Source organism: Staurois parvus, unplaced genomic scaffold (genome assembly GCF_062004578.1).
Source record: "Staurois parvus isolate SC_StPar_1 unplaced genomic scaffold, SC_StPar_1.0 ptg000209l, whole genome shotgun sequence".
NCBI classification, from domain to species: Eukaryota; Metazoa; Chordata; class Amphibia; order Anura; family Ranidae; genus Staurois; species Staurois parvus.
Genome location: NW_028318005.1, coordinates 6,390,854 through 6,412,500, shown reverse-complemented (window position 1 = coordinate 6,412,500; position 21,647 = coordinate 6,390,854). Strand labels below are relative to the sequence as shown.

General features: G+C 41.0%; 1 protein-coding gene across 3 annotated transcripts in view; it reads left to right on the top strand.

Annotated features, from left to right (window-relative positions):
- Positions 1-18,922, top strand: part of RAF1 (Raf-1 proto-oncogene, serine/threonine kinase) — a 179,303-nt gene extending 160,381 nt beyond the window's left edge. For all 3 annotated transcript variants that reach the window (XM_089678716.1, XM_089678715.1, XM_089678718.1), the window contains 7 exons: positions 2,755-2,839; positions 7,100-7,276; positions 8,240-8,286; positions 12,134-12,252; positions 14,118-14,249; positions 15,774-15,908; positions 18,007-18,922. In XM_089678716.1, the coding sequence (XP_089534842.1) occupies positions 2,755-2,839; positions 7,100-7,276; positions 8,240-8,286; positions 12,134-12,252; positions 14,118-14,249; positions 15,774-15,908; positions 18,007-18,147 (836 nt within the window). In that variant the 3' untranslated portion in view covers positions 18,148-18,922. The remainder of the gene's footprint in view (positions 1-2,754; positions 2,840-7,099; positions 7,277-8,239; positions 8,287-12,133; positions 12,253-14,117; positions 14,250-15,773; positions 15,909-18,006) is intronic.
- Positions 18,923-21,647: the final 2,725 nt, after the last annotated feature.

Sequence of the window (21,647 nt, the reverse complement as noted above, 5' to 3'; positions counted from 1 at the left end):
GCATTTTTGTGCATACAGAAGGCACAGGTGCACTGTCCAGCCCCACTACCAGCAGCCTATAAAACTCCACGAGAGGCTAAAAAAATTGCACCAGGTGTTACTGTTTAAGGCTGTATGTACCTACGGACGAATGCTTGGAACTCAAGAATTCTGCATAATGGCCATCCATCTCTGGACACATATGCAGTCATGACCAAAAATATTATTAACCCTGCATTTCTGTCAGATAATGCACCACTACACCCAGAAAAATGTTGCAGTTACAAATGTTTAGGGGTTCTCATTTTTAATTTTTTTTTTTTTTTTTTTTGTATTGGCCAAAATTATGGCCAAAATTATGGGCACCTTCTCAAACTTGTTAGAAATAATTGCATTCCAAGTTTGTGATGCTCCTGTAATTTTGTAATTAAACTCACCTGCATCAATTAACAGGTGCTGACAATATAGAAATCACTCCAGCAACCAGTTAAAATGGTGAAACATTGTCTCAACCTTCCTGTTGTGTGTCTCTGTCTACCACATGGATCATGGAGAAGAGCGAGAGCAGCAAAGAACTGTCTGAGTATTTGAGAACAAACATTGGTGGAAAAGCATGAATAATCTCAAGGTTACAAGTCCATCTCTAGAGCGCTTAATGTTCCTGTGTTCACTGAGCGTAACATTGTCAAGAAGTTTACAGTCCATGGCACTGTAGCTAATCTCTCTGGACATGGACGAAATAAAATTGATGAAAGGTTGCAATGAGGGATTGTTCGAGTGGTGGCTAAAGAACTGCTTATCAACTTCCAGACAAATTCAAGCTGGCCTTTAGGCACAGGGTACAACTGTGTCAGCTCGCACTATGCGTCGCTATCAGCATGAAAAGGGACACTATGGTAGTAGACCCAACAGGACCCCACTGTTGACACAGAAATATAACAAAGTCAGATTGGAGTTTGCCTAAACTTACCCGAGGAAGCCAAAATCCTTTTGGGAGAATGCGATGTAGACAGACAAAACAAAATTACAGCTTTTTGGTAAAGCCCATCATTTACTGTTTTCAGAAAAAGCAATGAGGCCTTTAAAGAAAAGAATACAGTCCCTACAGTAAAACGTAGTGGAGGTTTACTGATGTTTGGGGTTGCTTTGCTGCTTCAGGCATTGGATGCCTTGTCTTTGTGCATGGCGTTTTGCAACCTGCACCCCAGAATTCTTTGGTAGTATTTAATGTAGGGCCCAGTGTCAGAAAGTTGGGTCTCTGTCAGAAGTCATGGGTCTTACAGCAGGACAATGAGCCAAAGCACACGTCAAAAAGCACCCAGAAATGGTTTCAGACAAAGCACTGGGGAGTACTGAACTGGCCAGCAAGGAGTCAAGATCTCAATCCCATAGAGCACCTGTGGAGAGATCCCAAAACAGCAGTTGGGAAAAGGAGCCCATCCAATCTGAGAGACCTGTAAATTCCAAAATTCCAGTTGCGAGGTGTAAGAAACTCATTGATGGTTACAGGAAGCATTTGATTTGTTATTTTTTCCAAGGAGTGTGCTACCAAATATTAAATTGAGGGTGCCAATCATTTTGTTCAGTCAGATTTGGCTTTTTGATTTCTCCATTTTTTTGTGTCATGCCAATACAAACAAAAGAAATAAACATGAGAATGCTGAAACATTTGTAATTGCAACAATTTTCTGGACGAAGTGGTGCATTATCTGACAGAAATGCAGGGGTGCCAATATTTTTGGCCATGACTGTATCCTTAAACTTGTCTCACAAACTGAGTTCATTCACAAGGTGCTGGCAGAAGCAAAGCATACATACTGTATATGGAGTTTCAGGGGATACACATTGTGACCTTCATAAAAAGAACTGGACACTTATTGTAATTATGAAGGCAGAAGTCTCGTGCTTGCCTTTGCACTGTAATTTTCAGAAACTGCTGGGATGTGACAATAAAGTCTCTTTGGATAATAGCAGGCTGCAGATCTCTCCATGCGTCATTTAACTATTACCAAAGGGCTGTGAGCTTTACGTTGGCAGAACATGTGGCAGGACAGTCTGACCTTTGTGGGTTATACTTGCGGTTGTCCTTTATTTTGTCTTGTACAGAAAAACATATAAATTCCCTGGTATTCAGCTAGGCAGCTAAGAGAATATATCGTTTTAAAACCTGTTTCTAAAATCATAATTAGAACACAGATCTCAATTTGTATGTGTTTACAGATATAACAAATGTATGTGGAAGTCACAGACTGCTATAAAAGAGCCTCTGAAAGTTTGAATATTTTGTAGAAATACCAGTAGTGGGATGTATATAAAAATGTCTGCCTTTTTTTTTTGTTAGTTGCTGTGGTACTCAGTCACATGTTCTCCCAGTGAATGAGAGGTGAAACCTGATTGGCAGTTGTGGGCAACTATTTCAGCTCTTTTCAGATTGCCGAATCTATATTTTCCTATATCAACCCCCTAGTTTCATGTTTTATCTGTCTTATACAGGGTCAAATTCAGGTACTGTTTGCATTTAGGAAATATACATTAATAAATACAAAACATTATTTGTGTCTTTTTTTTTTTTTTTTTTTATATCTGTGTGTGTGTTATACCTGTATTAAGATTGTACAAGGTGGCACTTACTGCGATAGAGTCTTGGATATATATATATATATATAAAACTCTATAGCAATCAGTGATGTATGTTTGCTTCCTGCTAAGCAGTTCTGTACAGTGGTCAGGCCTCACTGCTCCTCTCCTCAGACTGTTTTATCTTCTTTCTCTCAGGCGATGTAGCAGTGAAAATTCTCAAAGTTACAGATCCAACTCCGGAACAGTTCCAGGCCTTTAGAAATGAAGTTGCAGTTCTCAGGTGGGTGAATTACATTTTAACATTAGGGCTACATTAGGAATTGTGGCCATGAGTCTCCCCTACTCCCAATGACAATAACCTCAGGAGGATTTTCCAAATGTTCTTTTCTGGTCATAGAGATCATACATCGCTACCATTAGGAGGTGATTGGATACTGGCAAAAGAGTTGCTGGGACATTGCCCCATATAGCCCCTCCAACTCCCAGCTAGCCTCAGTTTTGTTTTCTTTGTCTGCTGAAAGAAGCTTACCTTCTCATATGAAAGTTTTATCTTTTTTTTTTTTTTTTCACTTAGATTAATTTTGTACCAAATCATATTTTCTGATGTGATGTTGCTGTAGGCGCTCCCCTTGGTATGTGTTGTATCACATGGAGTTAGCCACAGGTCTAGAACTATGGTCTGCTTGTAATAAAATCCAGACTTTGAAGACCTATTCAGGGGTATTCCCATCCAGGAGGGCAAAGCCAAGAAGATGTTAACCTCCCTATATTCCTGCATCTGTCTGGTAAGTTAGGAAAGAAGCCTTGGGGTGCCCTATTTATTGTCCCTCCTTCTCAACTTGTTGCTGTAGGTACAGGAATTTCGCATGACGAATGCAAGGTCAGTAATTGCCATCCTCCTCCCGGGGGATTGTCTGGCCTACGTAGACAGATGCCTGTCTGCACATCCCCTCTTTTCTGTGCACCAGCGTTGTGTTTGGCATTGGGCAACGTGCACTACCAATTTGTCTACCTTTCTTTTGGCCTTTCTACGGTCCCTCAAGTTTTCACTGAGGTACTTGCTTCAGTGTTGGCTGTGTCTCTCAGGTTCAGGTTGTGGGGGTACGATCAGTATCTGCTGTCCCTAAGGGACAAAGTCTGCCAGACGGAGTTTTGGTTGGAAGCTCTAATCTGAGGAATTCATCACTGGAACTGTCCCCCAGGCTGGAGTATCTGGGCCCGATTTGTAGACACAGCCCTGTCCAGGACCTTCCTGCTCTGGGACAAACTTCTATCCCTCCGAATTTGTGCCTGGAATATCAGGGCTCAAAGGATATCCACGGATTGTGCCTGCATGGTCTCATAATAGCCTCCTTTGAGGCTGCAGCGTGTGCCCAAATTCATTCCGGACTGTTTCAACTCCACATTCTGGCAGCATGGGGCAGACACACACATGGTCCTTGGATGGTCCCATATGCCTGACTCCCAGGGCCAGATTTTTCTTAGCATGGTGGATTTACTGGCCAGCGCTGGAGTTGGGGAAACCTTCTTTCTGCGCAGCTGTTGAAAGCTCTCATAAGAGATGCTAGCCTAATGAGATGGGAAGCAGTCCTGGACACTCTGGTGGTGCCGGTGATGTGGTTGTCAGAGGAATCTCATTTTTCAAAGGGTGATTATTACATCATTGGTGATGTACCTTCATCAGTGGACTTCCCTCCTGCTAGGTCACCTGAAAAGAATCCAGTCTGACAATGTCACAGCTTACATTAATCATCAAGGGGTCACAAGGAGATGCACTACCCAAAAGGAAGCTGATCTAGTCCTATCTTGGGCTGAACCTCACGGTCTAGCCCTGTCCGCCGTCCACATCCCAGGTGTGGAAAATTAGCAGGCAGATGCTTGGGGAATGGGCCCTCTCTGTGTGTTTCAAGCCTTTTGCCACAGGTGGGGGACATTGGACATGGATCTCTTGGCATTGAGGTTCAACAACAGAAACCAGGTTCAAGCAGATATGTTGCAAGGTCCAGGGATCCTCTGGCATTCGCAGTAGATGCTCTGCTGACTGTGGGATTAGTTCAGTCTGATCTATGGCTTTTTGCCCTTTTCAGATTCTTTCTAGTCTGTATTCCAGACCCTAAGGACCAGAGTTTCATCCGGCTTCTTGATCACTAGCTTTGACAACATAGCTGTTGAAGCCATGGTCTTGAGGGACAGGGGCTGTTGAAATCTCATCTCTACCCTTTTGAAGCCTAGGAAGTCCACCTATCGGAAAGTTTACTAATGTACCTGGAAGTCCTGTTTTGTTTTAGTGCCTCAAAGTAAGAGTGATTCATTCCAGGAAGTACTTGGTGAGCCATATTCAGTTCCTTCTCCAGTTGGGTCTGGACCAACACCTGGCCTTGAGTGCCATCAAGGAACAAATATTGGCCTTAGCCGTTCTTTTTTTAGAAACCTTTTTGGTTCTTACTTTCTCACGAAGGCTTTTGTTCACAATGTAGCTCACATCCCTTCTCCTCTCCAGTTCCTTTTGTCCCTTTGGGACCTCAAATTGGTTCTCTCGGGTCTGGAGGAACTACCTTTTTGAACCTATCTGGGACATTCTGTTGTCAAATTGTTTATGCAAGATGGCCTTTTCAGTTGATATTATGTCTGCGAGAAGATTGGTGGCCTTGTTTTGTAAGGATCCTTTTTTGTTGCACAGAGACAAAGTGGTCTGAAGACCTAAGGCCTCCATTCTCCCCAAGATGGTTTCTGTCTTCCTCCTTAACCAGCACATTGTCATTTCTTCTTTATGTCCTGTTCCAAAACATCTTGGAGAATGGTCTGCATTGCCAGGATGTGTTGGCTTAGAATTTTGGAAATCCTATTGCTTTTTTTGTACTGCCTGAGGTGTTGAACAAGAGTTCCTGCTTCTAGCTCCACTATCACAAGGTGGAATAGACAGATTATAGTCAAGGCCTATGGTATGAAGGATAGGGCGCATCTCCTCCCTGTCAGGACACATTCCACCAGATCATGGGCCTTTCAGCACCAGGCATCTCTTCTGCAGATTTGCAAGGCTGCCAGCTGGGCTTCTGTTCACACATACGTTTAAGTTTTATCAGGTGGATGTTCATGCCTTTTTATAATGCCAGTTGTGGGCATAAGGTGCTAAAGGCTACTCTCTGAGCTTTTGAGTCGCCTTTATTGTATTGTTTGGTGAGGAAAACAGGATTTTTGATTTACCAGTAAAATCTGTTTTGTGTCATACAGAACGGGACACAAGACCCTCCCCACTGTTCCTGTGATCTCCCTATTGCTTTCTACAAAAATGCAACTAGCTGGGAGTAGAAAGAGTTGCAACGGGGTGTCTCAGTAGCAACTGACGATGGCTGCCTATCACCCAGCTGTAAAGACTAAAAAAAAAACCTTTGTCCCATACTGTACTCCAGGAAATATAATTTTTGGCATATCCACTGGGAATAAATAACTGGAAACTTTGAAGGAATTATGATGTACTGTGACAAGGAAGCTTGCTTTCCTCTTTTGTTGCACCCTGGAGAGTACACAGGGCTAACCCACCCTACCCCTTTCCTTTTTTGGGAATTGACATAATTGGTATCTGTTTACACCAAGCAACCTAATCGGTCTTATTTTAAAAAATGGGGATTATATTTTTTAATTAACCACATTGTTGGGAAGCCACACTTTCATCATGACCCCTTTTAGAAAAACGAGATGCAGGGGAACTTGGCTATTAGTTTCGCAGATCAGGAAGGATGGTTTCAATCAACAAAAATTTACCTAAAACTAAAATGAATTTTTTTAGAATGGAAAAAATTGAACATAATACAGCTTGCCAGTGCTTTTGGTGGCTGAATTACATTTTAGGCTGAGAATGTTTTCAGCAAGTACAGAAGATACCGGTTCTGGCCAGAAAATGTTTCCTTGTCACTTTCTGTGAGATCAGCTGAATCTGTCTCCCTTATGTAAACTCTTCCTCCATTTAATGGAGATGAGCAAAGAAAGGCAAATATGTTTAAAGTCTAGCCTGGGTGACAACTGTGGCTGCCTCCATAGATACAATAGAGGAGTGAACATAGCCACCTAAGGGACAGTGTTTTTTTTCAAAAGATGATAGGTGAAAATAAAAGTATAAAAGCCTGAAAAAGGATTACTAATGCCACTACCTCATCTGAAGACTAATAGGCTGCAATATATTTTATTTTTAATTTTGGACCTCTTTCTGCTGTTTTGTTGGCATTACTGCTGACCCAATGGCTTCAGAACTGTCGGAAGTGGTAGGTATATGTAGCACAGGAATGTCAGAGTAAAGTCAGAAGCCATTACCTGCAAACTAGTTCTCGACTGGTGACTCGTCTGTAAATTAAAACACTGATATGAATATACACAGATTGTATACATCAGTGAAAGGTTTAAACGTTTATTCATGTCTTCTATAGATGCTGATGGTATGCTACAGGAAACCAGACTGGGCCTCTGATTTATGTTAGAAGTATTTATTGGTCAGACACGTCAGTTCACCTAGCTAAAGTTGATACCTATGTATTTTCCTTTGCAGAAAGACACGGCACGTCAACATTCTGCTTTTTATGGGCTACATGACAAAAGACAACCTGGCCATTGTTACACAATGGTGTGAGGGAAGCAGCCTCTACAAACATCTGCATGTACAGGAGACCAAATTCCAGATGTTCCAGCTGATCGACATTGCCAGGCAGACAGCACAGGGAATGGAGTGAGTGATTTTTTTATTTTTATTTTTTTCAAAGGTGTAGGGGGGAAATGATCATGATGATCTGGTATCCTTGCAACACATATAGTAGTTCTTGCAAATACTTTTGTCATTGGGCCTTGTTTTTAATATCCAACCATTCAAAACTTTCCCTAGCACTTGATTCAAGCACAAAAATGTATACCTAAAACTGTTCCAATGTTTAGGCTAAAACCAAAAATGTTTTTTATTACATTTGGAAATACATGTGAAGCCACGCTGCCATATCTGAGCACCTCTATAAAGTATGGTACCCCAAACTATTTGAACTCCTAAGCTGTGTTCTCCTTGGAGAGGTTGTCTCCTTAGTTCCTGTCCTGATGACCACCTGCCACCAGGAAAGGTGATGTGAGGAAATATCCATTGGGGCAGAAACAAAGGAGAGAATGTATGCTTTGCTTTTCTCCACCATTTACATAAGATCCAGGAAAGCTTTGGGGTTGAGCTGCTTTCCTTATACATTACTTTCCATTACTCCTCCGTAACATATCCTAATCTGTTAGTATATAAAAAAGATAGCCTCATGTACACTCTGATAAGCCATGAGTGTGGCTCCTATGCCTCTCATTTCTATTGGTCCATGTTCTCCTACGTGTTAGACCATGATTAAGGTCCCAGGATCTCTGACTTCTGGGTAAATACAAATCTCGATTTTCTTGCTTGACGACTCGTGATGTATGCTGCCAAGCAGGATATTTACTGATTACAAGCTAAATGTCAGCTTTACTATGTGTGTGCCAGCAGGCAGGGGACTTGTTGCAACTTGTGCCCTTGTAGCACAATGATCCAAAGCAAGAGATAGAAAAAAAACACACAATCCAGTTTACGCAATGGCTTGAACACCCTTTAACCAGTTTTTGGAGGACTAGCCAAGTTATTCCTTTGTTTTCTTTCTTTGATGTTTAACATCTTTGTTCTTTCTTGCAGCTATTTACATGCAAAGAATATCATCCACAGAGACATGAAATCAAACAGTATCTTTTTCTGGGTCATAAGAAAACAAGTGTCTGTTAAAATGGGTGCTGGGCTCTTTTATGCACATCTATATGCATAGAATTAATGCAACACATCCACCAAATGTACCAGGCTATAACTAGCAGGTCACTTTTTAGGATGATTCTAGCTTCTTCATTAAAATGGTGAAAAGAACAACAATGACATGTAAAGTGTAATAGTACATAGCCAGTTCAGTTCGCTGCTGGAGCTCTTTGTTTTATTAAATAGCTCTAATTTACAGCGGATTGTATAACTTTCATCTGTCTAAAGCTCCATTTTAACTTTTACTCAGGTTGAAGCAGATATTGCATGTACAAAGAAACATTTTATTAGTATGATCTGATCTATGTTGTCCACTCAGTGAGGACAAGTGAGTGTGAAGCAATAACCGCATTCTTGGTGTTCGGGCCTAAGTTTGGAATGTGTTCACATCACAGTGCAAACTTTTCAAACTTGGAGCTAAATTTAAAGCACTCAGAACTCAGTCTCTGGTAGATGAGCAGATGTTAATCACGCAACTAGTCATGCACATTACTGCAACTTCTTCCTAGAACCCTTTATAAGGTACTCTGTTGCTTCTTCCCACCCTTTCAACATCAGAATTTGTTACAGGATGGTCTACACCTGGTTTACCACATACTCTTTACAAACACATTTACCCTATAGTCTGCGCCCTATTCTGTGAGTACCCCACAGGGAAATAACTTAACTTTGTAGCTGTGGCAGAGACCAGGTGAAACAGAGTCAGTGCAAAATCTCAGGTGAACCTTTGCTCTGTCGAAGGCCCGCACAACACTCGGCTCTAACACCGTTCTCAGAATCTGATTATAGCTCTATTTCAGGAATGCAACAAGTGGCCTATTTGACTAAAACAGAATTCTCTGCATCTATGTTCAATTCTGTTGGACAGATTATGGTCTTTAATACAGCCATCTTCATTCAGGTCCCAAAAACGCCACACCTTTTTCTCTGACTCCCGTTTGTCAACTGGAGTTAGATCCTGATATGCCAGTCCTAGAGGACACACACATAAGGGTATGAAGGGAATGTTAAGGATGCATTGGAGGAAGCTGCTGACTATTTTTCTTCCCCAGATTGTTATATTGAAGAGAGCTTCACGTAACATGCTTGTGAAGGTTGAAAAGCTCACTGCCTCTGCTCACAAAGGCCTTGGCATTGGTCAAGCAGACTCTCTTCCATCTCACTATGAGAAGAAGTTGACAATTCCTGTAGTTGATCCTACTATCTCTGTCCTAAATAAACATCTCAGTGTTTCTATTGAAGATGTTCTTTCAAAGATTCTGCAGACAGAACATTTGAGACACTTCTAAAAGCTCTTTGTAATCTTTCAGACCCAGCCCTGAAACCAGCTCTTGCTGCAATTTTAGTATGTCAAACTGCAGCTAGCTGGACTAAGACCATGAACAACCAGCATGACCTTGTATTTTGAGGTCATGCTGTTACACAGCAATTGCCTTCTGCTCTACTTTTCTGCGGAGATGCCCTGGAACATGTGTCAAACACAAGGCCCGCTGACTGAATCCAGCCTGCCAAGGCATTTCATGACCTTGCACCCAGAGCTTGTTTTTTACCCAGAATGTGGTGGAACTCCATCCCTTTGCCCCACACCCCCTTCTCACCATTGTCACAAGGCAATTCAGATGCTCCAGATGTTCCACTGAGTGACTAATTTAACAATTTTGATCTTCAGCCTTCCCTTTTCCTTGCAATACTTGGGTCTGGTCCTGGACACATCCCAAGCAAAATATTTTCTGACAGAAAAGCACATGCTCAAGAATTGTGAGCCAATAGAAATCTCACATTAGGTTTCTCCATGAGAGTTCTAAGCCTAATGATGGTCTCCTTTTGAAGAAATGCCATTTGCCTAATTCCATTCAAGGACTCTCTAACAAATTATATTATTGTTCTGGAACAAGCTGGCTTTTTCACTCAATTTGCCAGTGCTGAAGTCCAGGCAAGCAATGAACTCCCTATCTTGGTGGATCACCAACCCAGCCCTAACAGTGTTTTTCCTTCCTTCCCGATCACTGGAAAGTTATCAACAGGTTGACCGTTCAGTATACTCAAACCTTTAGCTGGTGACCTTTTGGCTTCTTCACAACAAGCCAGATCTGCTATCTCAAGGCATCAAGCTAAATCCTGCTTTTCCATCTCTGGCTTTTAACAGCATGACTTTTGAAACCCAAATTTTAAATGCCAGGGGTTTCTTAGTCTGTGATTCCTACCTTGCTAAAAAAAAAAAAAAAAAGAGCCAATTCCAGTAAGATATATATATATATTATCACACCTGGAAATCCTTTTTTTTTTTTCTGGTGTGAACAAAGGGTTTCATTACCAGAGATTACTCTGTACCTTGTATTCTGGCCTTCCTACAATCTGGTCTTGACCAGAGATTGGCCTTAAGTACTCTTAAAGGTCAGGCCTCTGGCTTTGTTCTGTTTTGAATCTAATTGCAAAAGCTTACATTTTCAAAGAGACTTCCTGCTCTTTTACATGCCCATTTCACGAGATTGGTAGCAGTTTCATGGGCATTTTGGCGCCAAGCCACTGTAGCCCAGTTAAGCAAGGTTGCCACCTGATCTTCTGTTCATACTTTACAGTCTTCTACTGATGCAGCTTTTGGCTGTAAGGTTCTTGCAGTGGCTCTCTGAGGTTGAGTCTTCTGACCCATGTTGTGCCTGTTGGCACAGTGCTGTTTGCCTTGTTGTTGCCTACCCTATGTATTAATTGCTTGGGAACATCCCATGGTGTATGAATATACTGTCTGTGTCCTGTACTGTACAATGAAGATGAGAGGAATTTCATCTTGCCTATAAATTCCATATCTTGGAGTACAGTACAAGACACAGGCCATTCTCCCTTCCATTCCTTTTTGTTTACTCTCCATTGCTTGTTACAAAACTGAGGACTCGCAGAATAGGGGTAGGTTTATAGGGGAGATGCCCAGCAGATGTCATCAAATGCTTTGCCAGTGTCCAATCACCTGAAGGTCCACACTTATAACCCATGGTGAATGAATATTCTGCCTGTGCCCTGCACTGAAATTTACAAGCAAGTCAAAATTCCTCTTGTTCCCGTTTTGGATAGAGTAAAGGAGAGTGAAAAACCTCTGGTGAGGATTTTTTTTTTTTTTTTGCCATCTTTGTCCCATTGGGGAGGGTTTCACCAGGGTCACCAGAACTAGTAACCCCTATTGGAAGATTTCTTCTTTATTCCTAGTCTGGTGACAACCCAAAATTTGGACTTTTTTCTTTCATGCTTGGTGATAGTGGTATACAGCATAAATAGGGTAAATCCTAGGGGAGAGGGGCATAGATTAACAATCTGACAAGTGTTCTAATCCTTCTCCTGCTATCCAAAAAAAAGTCTGCCTTTTGGGTATGTTTTAACAGAGATTTTCTTTCTGATGAATTTAGATGCAATCCCCCTGCAAAAACAAGGAAATATGAGTGGAAAAAGTGCTTCTTACCGGCTCTAGGGGCTCAGAAGCAGCCAAGTGCTCACAGAGAGTGCTTGAAAACAGGAGTATCACATGGATCTGTAGTTCTTAAATATTGCTTTTGTCTTAAGAGATAGCTATGCTTATTAGGGGGTATGTTGGCTATAAAGCTGCGAGGGTAAAGGAAGACCAGCGGCTGCTATGGGTTAGAGCACAGCATTTGTCTTCATGCCTTAGGATTATCAATGCTGATTGAGAAAATAAACCACGAGCTTGAAATGCAAGAATCAGAAAGCATTAGGGAATAGTCACTCTTTTACATGTTTTATGTTCTGGTTTTGTTAACTTCCTATACCGTGGTGTAGATATATTTTTGCATGAAGGACTAACAGTGAAAATTGGTGATTTTGGCCTAGCCACAGTGAAGTCCCGGTGGAGCGGTTCCCAGCAAGTAGAGCAACCAACTGGATCAATCCTGTGGATGGTAAGATATTGAGCCTTGCTGAGACAGGAGATTGACGAATATCTTTCTATTGTTGACAGTCAGATGGGGGCAGCTCAGGTCTAAAGTGCACAGTCACCTCAGCCATGTCATCTGGCTTGTGACCTGTCCGGGAACAAAAATAACTCCTACTCTCTGGCCAAAAGTGCAATCCAAACGTGGGTTAATGTTTACATCTGCTGCTTGTTCTGGAACATGGAAAAGTCGTGTGTTTTTTTTGTTTTTTTTTTTCTTTTTTGTTTTTACCAGTACAGGTCGTAACACTGAAACATTCAGTGGGCACTGCACAGTGGAATGGCATGAATCATTCAATCTCTGCTAAGTTTACAATCACTTCCAATATATGGGTAGTAGACTACAGTATGTAGCATTAGTGACCGAATGTTTTCAGCAGGTTTTAAAAACAGTCTTTACTCTGGAAGTTTAACTTTTTAGAAAAGTATAATTTTCTCTAGCATGGTTTACATTGATTATTTTTAAAGTAGAATTATATCCAACACTCTTTTGGAGGGGGGTTGAGGAAGGAAGGGTTATAATTTTTTTTTTTTTTTTTGCCATCTATGTTCCATTGGGGAGATTTACCTCCACTTCCTGTCCCATATCCAAATAGGAAGTTACAGGAAATCAGAGCAAATTGCCCCCCTCCCCCCAGGTCACCAGAACTAGTGTCCCTAATGGAAAATCTCCCTCTATTACTGTTCTAGGGACCAACTAAAATTTGGTATATTTTTACTTTCAATGATAGTAAACAGGGCATAACAGGGGCACAGATGGGCAAACAAATTTGGTATATTTTTACTTTCAATGATAGTAAACAGGGCATAACAGGGGCAATCCCTTACAGGGATTGTAACTTCCCTCCACTCTGTTCAAAATCTTACAAAAACTTGTGCCTTTAGTTAATATGTAATACTCTGAAGACACATAGGGCACATTTACTGATATTCGACTAAGAATTCCTATTGGCCGGAGCAGTATCTGAGCTACCCCTTTACGATTTCTTACTGATATGTGATTTGTTTAAAGATCTGTCAGCAAACAGAGAGGACCCTTGTAATGAAAGGCAAATAAATCGGTTTCTGCTGAATATCATCCTAATAATAGCAGATCCGTAGTTTTCAGTGCCAGGAGATCAACACTGTGCCTCTGACGTGGGACTGGTACCTTTTTGGTGCTGACAGTTCACCTTCCAAGGTAAGGTAACTATACTGTTGGAGGGGTGAAATTCGTGCTGGATAGGTTAGGGAGCGAAGTGATAGGTTGTGTCACTATGAACATTTAGGTTAATTAAGCTATTTAAATACAGCCTGAATTTTTTTCCGATTCCTGCTGTATCACCTGAATTCAAGCCATGGGTAGCCCTGTTTGCATCACCCAGCTTGACAATTTTTTTTATTTAAAAAATCAAGGAGCCAGTTGGAAAATGATCGGCTGAACAGTGACTACAATAGCCGGCAGTGCAGATTCCTCCATCCCCATTGTTTGCGTGGGTGGGGGAATCTAATGATTTTCACCCATTCAGCCCCAGACTGAAAGGGAGCTATCCAATGGTGTAAGGCTTGCATAAGTGTTGAGGCTAAGGTAGATAATATCTTGGTGAATGCTGTGGGTCTCACTTCATGTATTCACAGTTCATGTACTCACGTTTTGATCTGTAAGCTCCAGATTCATCTTCCATGCAGTCCAGTGGTAGTTATGTTCCTAGAACTTTACGTGATACTTCAAGCAGCACATTCTAGGTTTCATTTATTATTGCCTCCATTATTACCTGTAACTAGAGCAATAAATAATGGTCTACTACTATACATTCATCTCCGGTAATAATCCCTGTATTTATTTCTCCACAGGCTCCAGAGGTCATCCGAATGCAAGACAATAACCCGTTCAGTTTCCAGTCTGATGTGTATTCATATGGCATTGTCCTGTATGAGTTAATGACAGGAGAGCTACCCTACTCTCATATAAGAGACAGAGATCAGGTTAGTGCCTGCATAAACTGCATCATACATGTTAGCAGGGTTCAGACAGTGACTGGGTCAGATTGTGTTATCCGGACTGGAATGTTTTGATTCAGCAAGATGAATGTTCTCATAACTTATTCTCACAAAGGAGCCCAACTAAATAATAGAGAAGATCTACTGTATGTCTTGGGCCCCTTTCAGATATCAGAATCAGATTAGAGATCCCCTGCTGATCAGAGCAGAGTGGGCAGATGACCGGTCCATGTCTGCTTAGTTTCTGCAAAGTGGATGTGCACAGAGCCCTATGGGTATGCTCTATGGGTGGCCAGGTGTAAGTGGACTCTGTGGCTTTGTTTACATCCGACTGCCCTTTGATCTGATCCACCTAAACTGAAGAGGATGGATCCCCTTCCTTTTCTTTTAGTAGACCAAATCAGACCTAGAGGTAGACCGTGTAAATGGACACAAGTCCAGTTACACAAGACACCCACCCGTCCATAGGGGTGAATGGGCCATCCGATCAGGTCAAAACTGAGCGGCAGACCTGATCAGACTTTGCATGTGAAAGGGGCCTAAATGAGGGAAAGTTCACCTTAACAGGACTCAGTAGTCGTTCTTTGATACTTCTGCTGGCCAGTTGTGATCCACTCTGTGATGACACTGAGGCTGGCCATACACTGTACAGTTTGATTGTATAATGTCCTTTAGCTCTACAATCAACAATGTACTGTAAGTGCCTGCCTGATTTTATACCAGTTAAATAGATTGCTTAAGTTTGTCCTCCTACTATACGGTTTTGGTAACTCTAAAGGAACTTGTACAATCAAATTCTATAGTGTATGGGCAGCATTATCAGCAGATCAGCATGAACCACGTTATGACACTCGGCACAAGCATCTTTGTAACCTATTTTAGGTTTTGTTTTTAGGTTTGTGCTTACTATAAACGTCCATTAGGCTCGGTTCACGAGTGTGCGGGTGGTGGCAGTTGTGGGACTGTACCTATTCCTGCAGCCGCAAACACCTGCACAGAAAAATGCACTGCTGCTCAGGAGATGCATGGAGATTTCATTAATCCTAGTGGTGCCCCTACACACTATAAACTGCAATGTGGCTTCCCGCACTGGGAATCGCACTGCAATTGCGTTTTCTGTGGGGGGCTTGTTTTTAGAAAAGGTTCAGGGACCTTTCCCTACGTTTCCAGGAGGCACACAAAACACAACTTGCCGAGCTGCACAAATGTGAACCTAGCCTTAGAAATGATGAGAGGAGTCGTGTTCTTAAATCAATCCATGCAAAATGCCAGTCCTGCCCCTTTTTGCTATAAAAAAGGAGTTCTGGCTGAAAGATCTGTCTGTATAACAAGTACGTCTGGTGTGTAGAAGTGCTGATCTTTCCATAAAACGACTGCCATTACAGTCAGCAAGGCTCTGTTACAATGGATTATCTGGTGATAAGGAGTTGTCCACCACAGCCCCACCACTTTTATACTCATTTGTCTGCATCCATTTATTGAACCATTTTGTTTCTGTCTTTTGTTTAGATCATATTTTTGGTTGGCCGAGGATGTTTGGTGCCCGACCTAAGTAAACTGTATAAGAACTGTCCTAAAGCAATGAAGAGGCTTGTTGCAGACTGCATACAGAAATCAAAGGATGATAGGCCGCTGTTTCCACAAGTAAGGCATTTTTTTCCCCTTATATTTGAACAAGGCGCTCATTAATTCTGAGTAGAAACGTGAGATTTTTGTGGTGTTTTAAGTTCCATAGTTCACTGTCTTGTGTAATAGGTGACATCTCACTGTGGGACAGCTATGGCATAATTGTTCATTGTGTGTCTGCTGCCATCTACAGGATCGCAAGTACAATAGCAGTTAAATCTGAAAATTATAGGCAACAGTTCAATGTATTTCAATGTCTGAATGGATGTGCCCAGATGTGTGGACCAGGGGCGGACTGACAACTCATGGGGCCCCCAGGCAATAGGGGATCATGGGGCCCCTGTTTCCTTTCCCAAACTCAAAAAAGCCTATGAAAAAGGTACCAGGAGCATCTCATGGGGCCCCCTACTGACCCCGGGCCCTCGGGCAGTGCCTGAGTTTCCAAATGGTCAGTCCACCCCTGGTGTGGACCACAGCATAAAACAGGAGAATACACTTACACACCAGATTAGCATCTTGCAGAGTGGACCCTAGGGGACTATTTGTAAATGTTTTCACCCAAGATTCACATTTTTCTAATTCGATTCAGTTGAATGTGGGAATTGCAGGTGAAGGTTGTGTGAAAAAATTTATAAATGAACCTCTGTGCATAATTTCTTATAATTTGACTCCGGATCCAAAATGAGCCCAAATGTGTAGCCGTGTTTTGTCCAATTGTGAAATTGGTGGATCAGTGGCAAGTGCTAACATGTATAGGGGAACTAGAGTGTATGTGAGGAGAGGGGCAGAAGGAATCGCACAGAAAGTCTGAGCTCTGCTGTACAGAGATTGAGAAATGATAATACTGAATACTAATTTAGGCGGTTAACTGCTTGTTGGGAAAAAAAAAAAACTTTGCTTGCAGTTCCGCTGTAAATGTTGAGCTTTTTAGAGCTTTGAGGTGAGTTCGAGTGTCATTCCAATATAAACATTCCCCCAAAAACATCTAAAATCACTGCACCTGAGTGTAGTGTCACTTGAAGCTTGGAGCTCAAAAAAGTACATAAGCTACAGGTTTCAAGCATTATTATCCCCTATAGACTTCAGTGTGAGCATCTGAAAAATGCACCCATTTTTCTCCCTAATAACTAGCTTCCCATTCACTAAAAATAATTTAGGAAAAAGCCCAAGTCTCCAACATCCATAAAAACATGTACAAATGCTAAAAAAGCCTGCAAAATGACCAAAGACGCTGCACTCATCTTTGAATGCAGCCTCAGAGATCTCTTCTCTTTTTAAATTCTAAGTATGCTTTAATTTGCTAGCTTTCCACATCTTTGCTTTACAAAGAAGAAATCATTGAGAACTATACTTGAATGGAAACAAATGTGTGTACGGCTTGTGTGTGTTCATATTATACAACTTTTGTTTTCTTGTCAATGTGTGGCTTTGCTGACATTTTGCTAATAGTTGTCTAATTAGATCCCAGTACAGTTATTATTTTTCTGATTTGGGTTTTCAGATTAAAATGTTTAGATACCCCTGCTTTAGTATTAGAGGCAGGATACTGGATTTATGACATTGTACTCCAGAAACTATCCACTTTTAAACAGTAAGGCCAGACATACGTGGATCGAAATTCATCCATTTCAGCAGCAATCTATCGATTTGACTTGTGTACAACCAGCCTACCAGGTTTTTCTCAAATGATTAGTGCCGGCAGCACTAATCACTGTGTTCTGCCTGTAGGAAAGGCTCTCCTCTGGCAGAAGACGATAGCGCTGTGGGAGGGAGTTCCCCATCAACATTGACTGTGTTGATGGGGGAATTTGAACAATTTTCAATCTTTTCACCCGTGGTGGAAGGAAATAAAACTGTACAATCTATGCTCTGCTTAAGACCAACAGAAAGCTGTTTTTTAGGTGTTTGGTGGATTACTGGAGAGCTCTACCACCTAATAGACTCCAATGGGGGAAGGAAATTGTTATATTATGAAGGCTGTAGCAGGAGGGGTGGGAAAACTAACTCCAAGGTGGCTGGGAAGAGACACAGGAAATACTGGGAAATCATCAGGTTTTTGTTTTTTTCTGTTTTTACACCTTTCTTAAAGCTGACTGTATTTACATGCTCTTTTTAGATCCTCTCCTCCATAGAGCTGTTACAACACTCACTTCCCAAAATCAACCGAAGTGCTTCAGAGCCCTCCCTTCACCGCGCCGCCCACACAGAAGACATCAATTCATGCACGTTGACGTCCACAAGATTGCCAGTTTTTTGAAGAGACTGTCACCTGCCATGCTTCCTTGCTCATGAGTCTTCTGAAGAAGATACGACTTCGGAAATAAGCTGAAAGTGCTTTGTCTCCATGTAGAACGAGTCTCGTTCACTTTCATATTGTTCTTAAGAAAAATGCTGCTACCATTGCATTTCCGAAGCCACCATCACAAATGAAATGGAGAAGAGCGAATTGTTCCGCGTTTCATAAACTGCACCTCTTGAGCCACAAGCTTACATGTGTCTGGCCTCTTTATTGAATTGTTACAGTGCATTGTGACGTGTTACATTGGTGCCAACGGGTTGTTATTGAGCCTGGAAACGGTCAAGTGGAAAGACTTATATCAATCCTAGCAAGCTGAACAAAGAAGTAGAATCACCTTGAATAGAAGATACCCTAAAGAACTATTTTGCACAATTATGGACATAGGAGAGTGAATCGTTTGAACTTTCCTGTGAGTGGACTGTTTCTACCCTGGCACAGCACAATCCGCTTCTCTCTGGTACTCTGGTAATGTAGTGATTGCCCTGCACTAGGACAGCTTTATCAGCCGAGGGTGTGCCTGCAGAGCACCCCGTCTGCGTTTATACATATGTATACGGCCTGTGTGCACATTTCTGCACACATTGATACATGCACTAGAAGGGGAATCGGTGTGTATACAGTCTATTTTTTGATTTGGGTTTTAATTTGTTTATGTCCTTCTGTTGCATTTATTGTAAACTACAGCTGTCCTGATTACCCGGTTTTAATAAATTAAATGTGTTTCACATTTTAATGGGGCTTCTTTTGCAAATTTCCATGTGTAGGATCTTAGAAAAATAGGCAGAATGTTATTATTGATGGGCTACAAAATAAATGGTCACTTTCTCTGAAACCATAGATCCTTATGTCACAACAGATTAAATGAAGGCTCTGCTTCTTAACCCTTTGAGGACCAAGGGGCGTATTTGTCCCATGTTTGTAATTGCGTGTATCATCTGATTAAGAACTTAAAACTTTTTTTTTTTTTTTTTTCTTTTTTTTTTTTGGTTTGAGTCAAAATATTAGTTCTTATCAACAAACAACAAATGGATCTAGCTTTTTGCCAATTATTTCATGAAATGGCTTAGTTACAGCAACTGAAGTGTACAAACTTTAAAAACAAAAAAATTGATTCTTTTGGCGTTCCAAAATCTTATGGTCCTCAAAGGGTTAACCACTTCCCGCCCGGCCCAATTATATAAAAGGCCGGATAGGAGCAGTGCAGGGGTGGGTGGCCGTTTATAAACGTCCTCTCTGCTTTTGCGCTCTCCCTTGGAGCAGCACCGCGCCCGGTGCGTGTGAAATCTGTGAATGATCAGAGATCACATGGTAAAAGGCTATGCACAACAGCCTTGTACTATGTGACAAGCTGTGACCAATCACAGCTCACACAGTAGTTCTCAATGGCTGCAAGAATGCAGCCAGAGAGAAGGAGAAATTATTGCTTTTACAGCCTTTATGGGTGTAAAAGCAATCAGTGTAAAAAAAAAATCATCACCCCCCCCAACAAGTAGTACAGTGTCACTATGGTAACACTGTACTGCTAGGGTGACAGAATGTTAAAAAAAAAAAAAAAAAAAAATATATATATATATATATATATATATATATATATATATATATATATATATATATATAAAAATGTAAAATAAAATTTAGAAACATTATAATTTTGGTTATAAACTAATTTGGGTTATTATTTTTTACTAAAAAGATAATTGAATACATTTTGGCCAAGATTTATAAAGAAAGATTATTTGCAAAATTTTATAAGAAAAAACACTTTTATTTTTTTGCTATATAAATGAAAAATTCAAAATTCTTTTGAAAAAAAAACTTTATTTTGGTGGTATTTATTCACCACTAGGATTTTTATCTGTCTCAAAAAATGCTAAAAAAATTCATATGGGTACAGTGTTGCATGACCGCACAATTGTCATTCAAAGTGTGATAACGCTGAAAATTGGCCTGGACAGGAAGGGGGTGAAAGTGTCCGGACTTGAAGTAATTAAGCAACATCCTGACATTTTTCTAACCTGCACTGGACATATTACAGAATCTTTTTGCTGTGGGTAAAACCTGAACATGTGGTAGAAGGCAGAGCCTGTGACTGGACTTCTAATTGCAAAATATTTGTGATTATTTGTTGGAAATGCTTAAAAAAACAAACCATGCACTACAGTTGAGCACTCCTTACCACTGGGAATGATTTCACTCCCATTATATACGGAAAAACCCTTTTCCACCACATCAGCAGACCCTTTTTGCTCAGCTGCTGTGCAGTTCAGTTTATAACCAAATCAACAAAATGACAGCCCTCAATGCACATGTTGTCTCTGGCAAATGGGGTGTGCTACAAGTCAGCCAGTTACAGACCCAATTCCAAAAAAGTTGGGACGCTGTGTAAAATCTACATAAAAACAGAATGCAATGATTTGCAAATCTCAGAACCCCATATTTTATTCACAATATAAAATAGAAAACTTGTCAAAGGTTGAACTAAGAAAATGGACCATTTTAAGGAAAAAAAAAAGGTAATTTTGAAATGGATTGCAGCTACACATCTCAAAAAAAGTTGAGACGGCAACAAAAAGATGACAAAGTAAATGGTACTAACAAGGAATATCTGAAAGAACATTTTGCAACTAATTAGGTTAATTGGCTACAGGTAAGTAACATGACTGACTCTCTAAGATGATCTTTTTATACCCAGTGTCTCAGAAATAAAGATGGGCAAAGGTTCACCAATCTGGGAAAAGCTGCATCTAAAGAATGTAAAACAATTTTGGATAATGTTCCTCAACAAAAAATTTGCAAAGATTTTAAATATATCATCTACAATATAAAATATGATCAAAAGATTCTGAGAATCTAGAAGAACGCAATACTGGATGCCTGTTACCTTTGAGCCCTCAGACGGCACTACTGTCAGGAGCCTGTAATGCTCCTGACCTATGACAGCGGCTGGCCTCATTCCAGCATTCTGGTCTTGGCTGAGCTGCACTCTCCCTGTCTGGCTGTCCACCTGCATGGTAAACGTAGACACAGCCTCAGGGTGGTTACATATATTTACATAGTTAGTCTGGCTGAAAAAAGACAAGTCCATCCAGATCAACCATAAAAAAAACAAAAAGTTATAACCCTTCACTCACAGTTGATTCAGAGGAAGGCAAAAAACCCAGCAAAGCATTATCCAATTTGCCTCTCGGGGGATCAGGAAGGAATTTTTTTCCCCTGCAGGAGCAATTGGATATTCCCTGGATCAACTTTACCTATAAATTGTTAGTATCCAGTTATATTCTGTGTATCTAAGAAAGAATCCAGGACTTTTTTAAAGCAATCCACTGAGCTGGCCAAAACCAACTCTTGAGGGAGTCTATTCCACATTTTCACAGCTCTCACTCTGAAGAAACCTTTCCGTGTTTGGAGATTAAATTTCTTTTCCTCCAGATGTAAAGAGTGCCCCCTTGTCCTCTGTG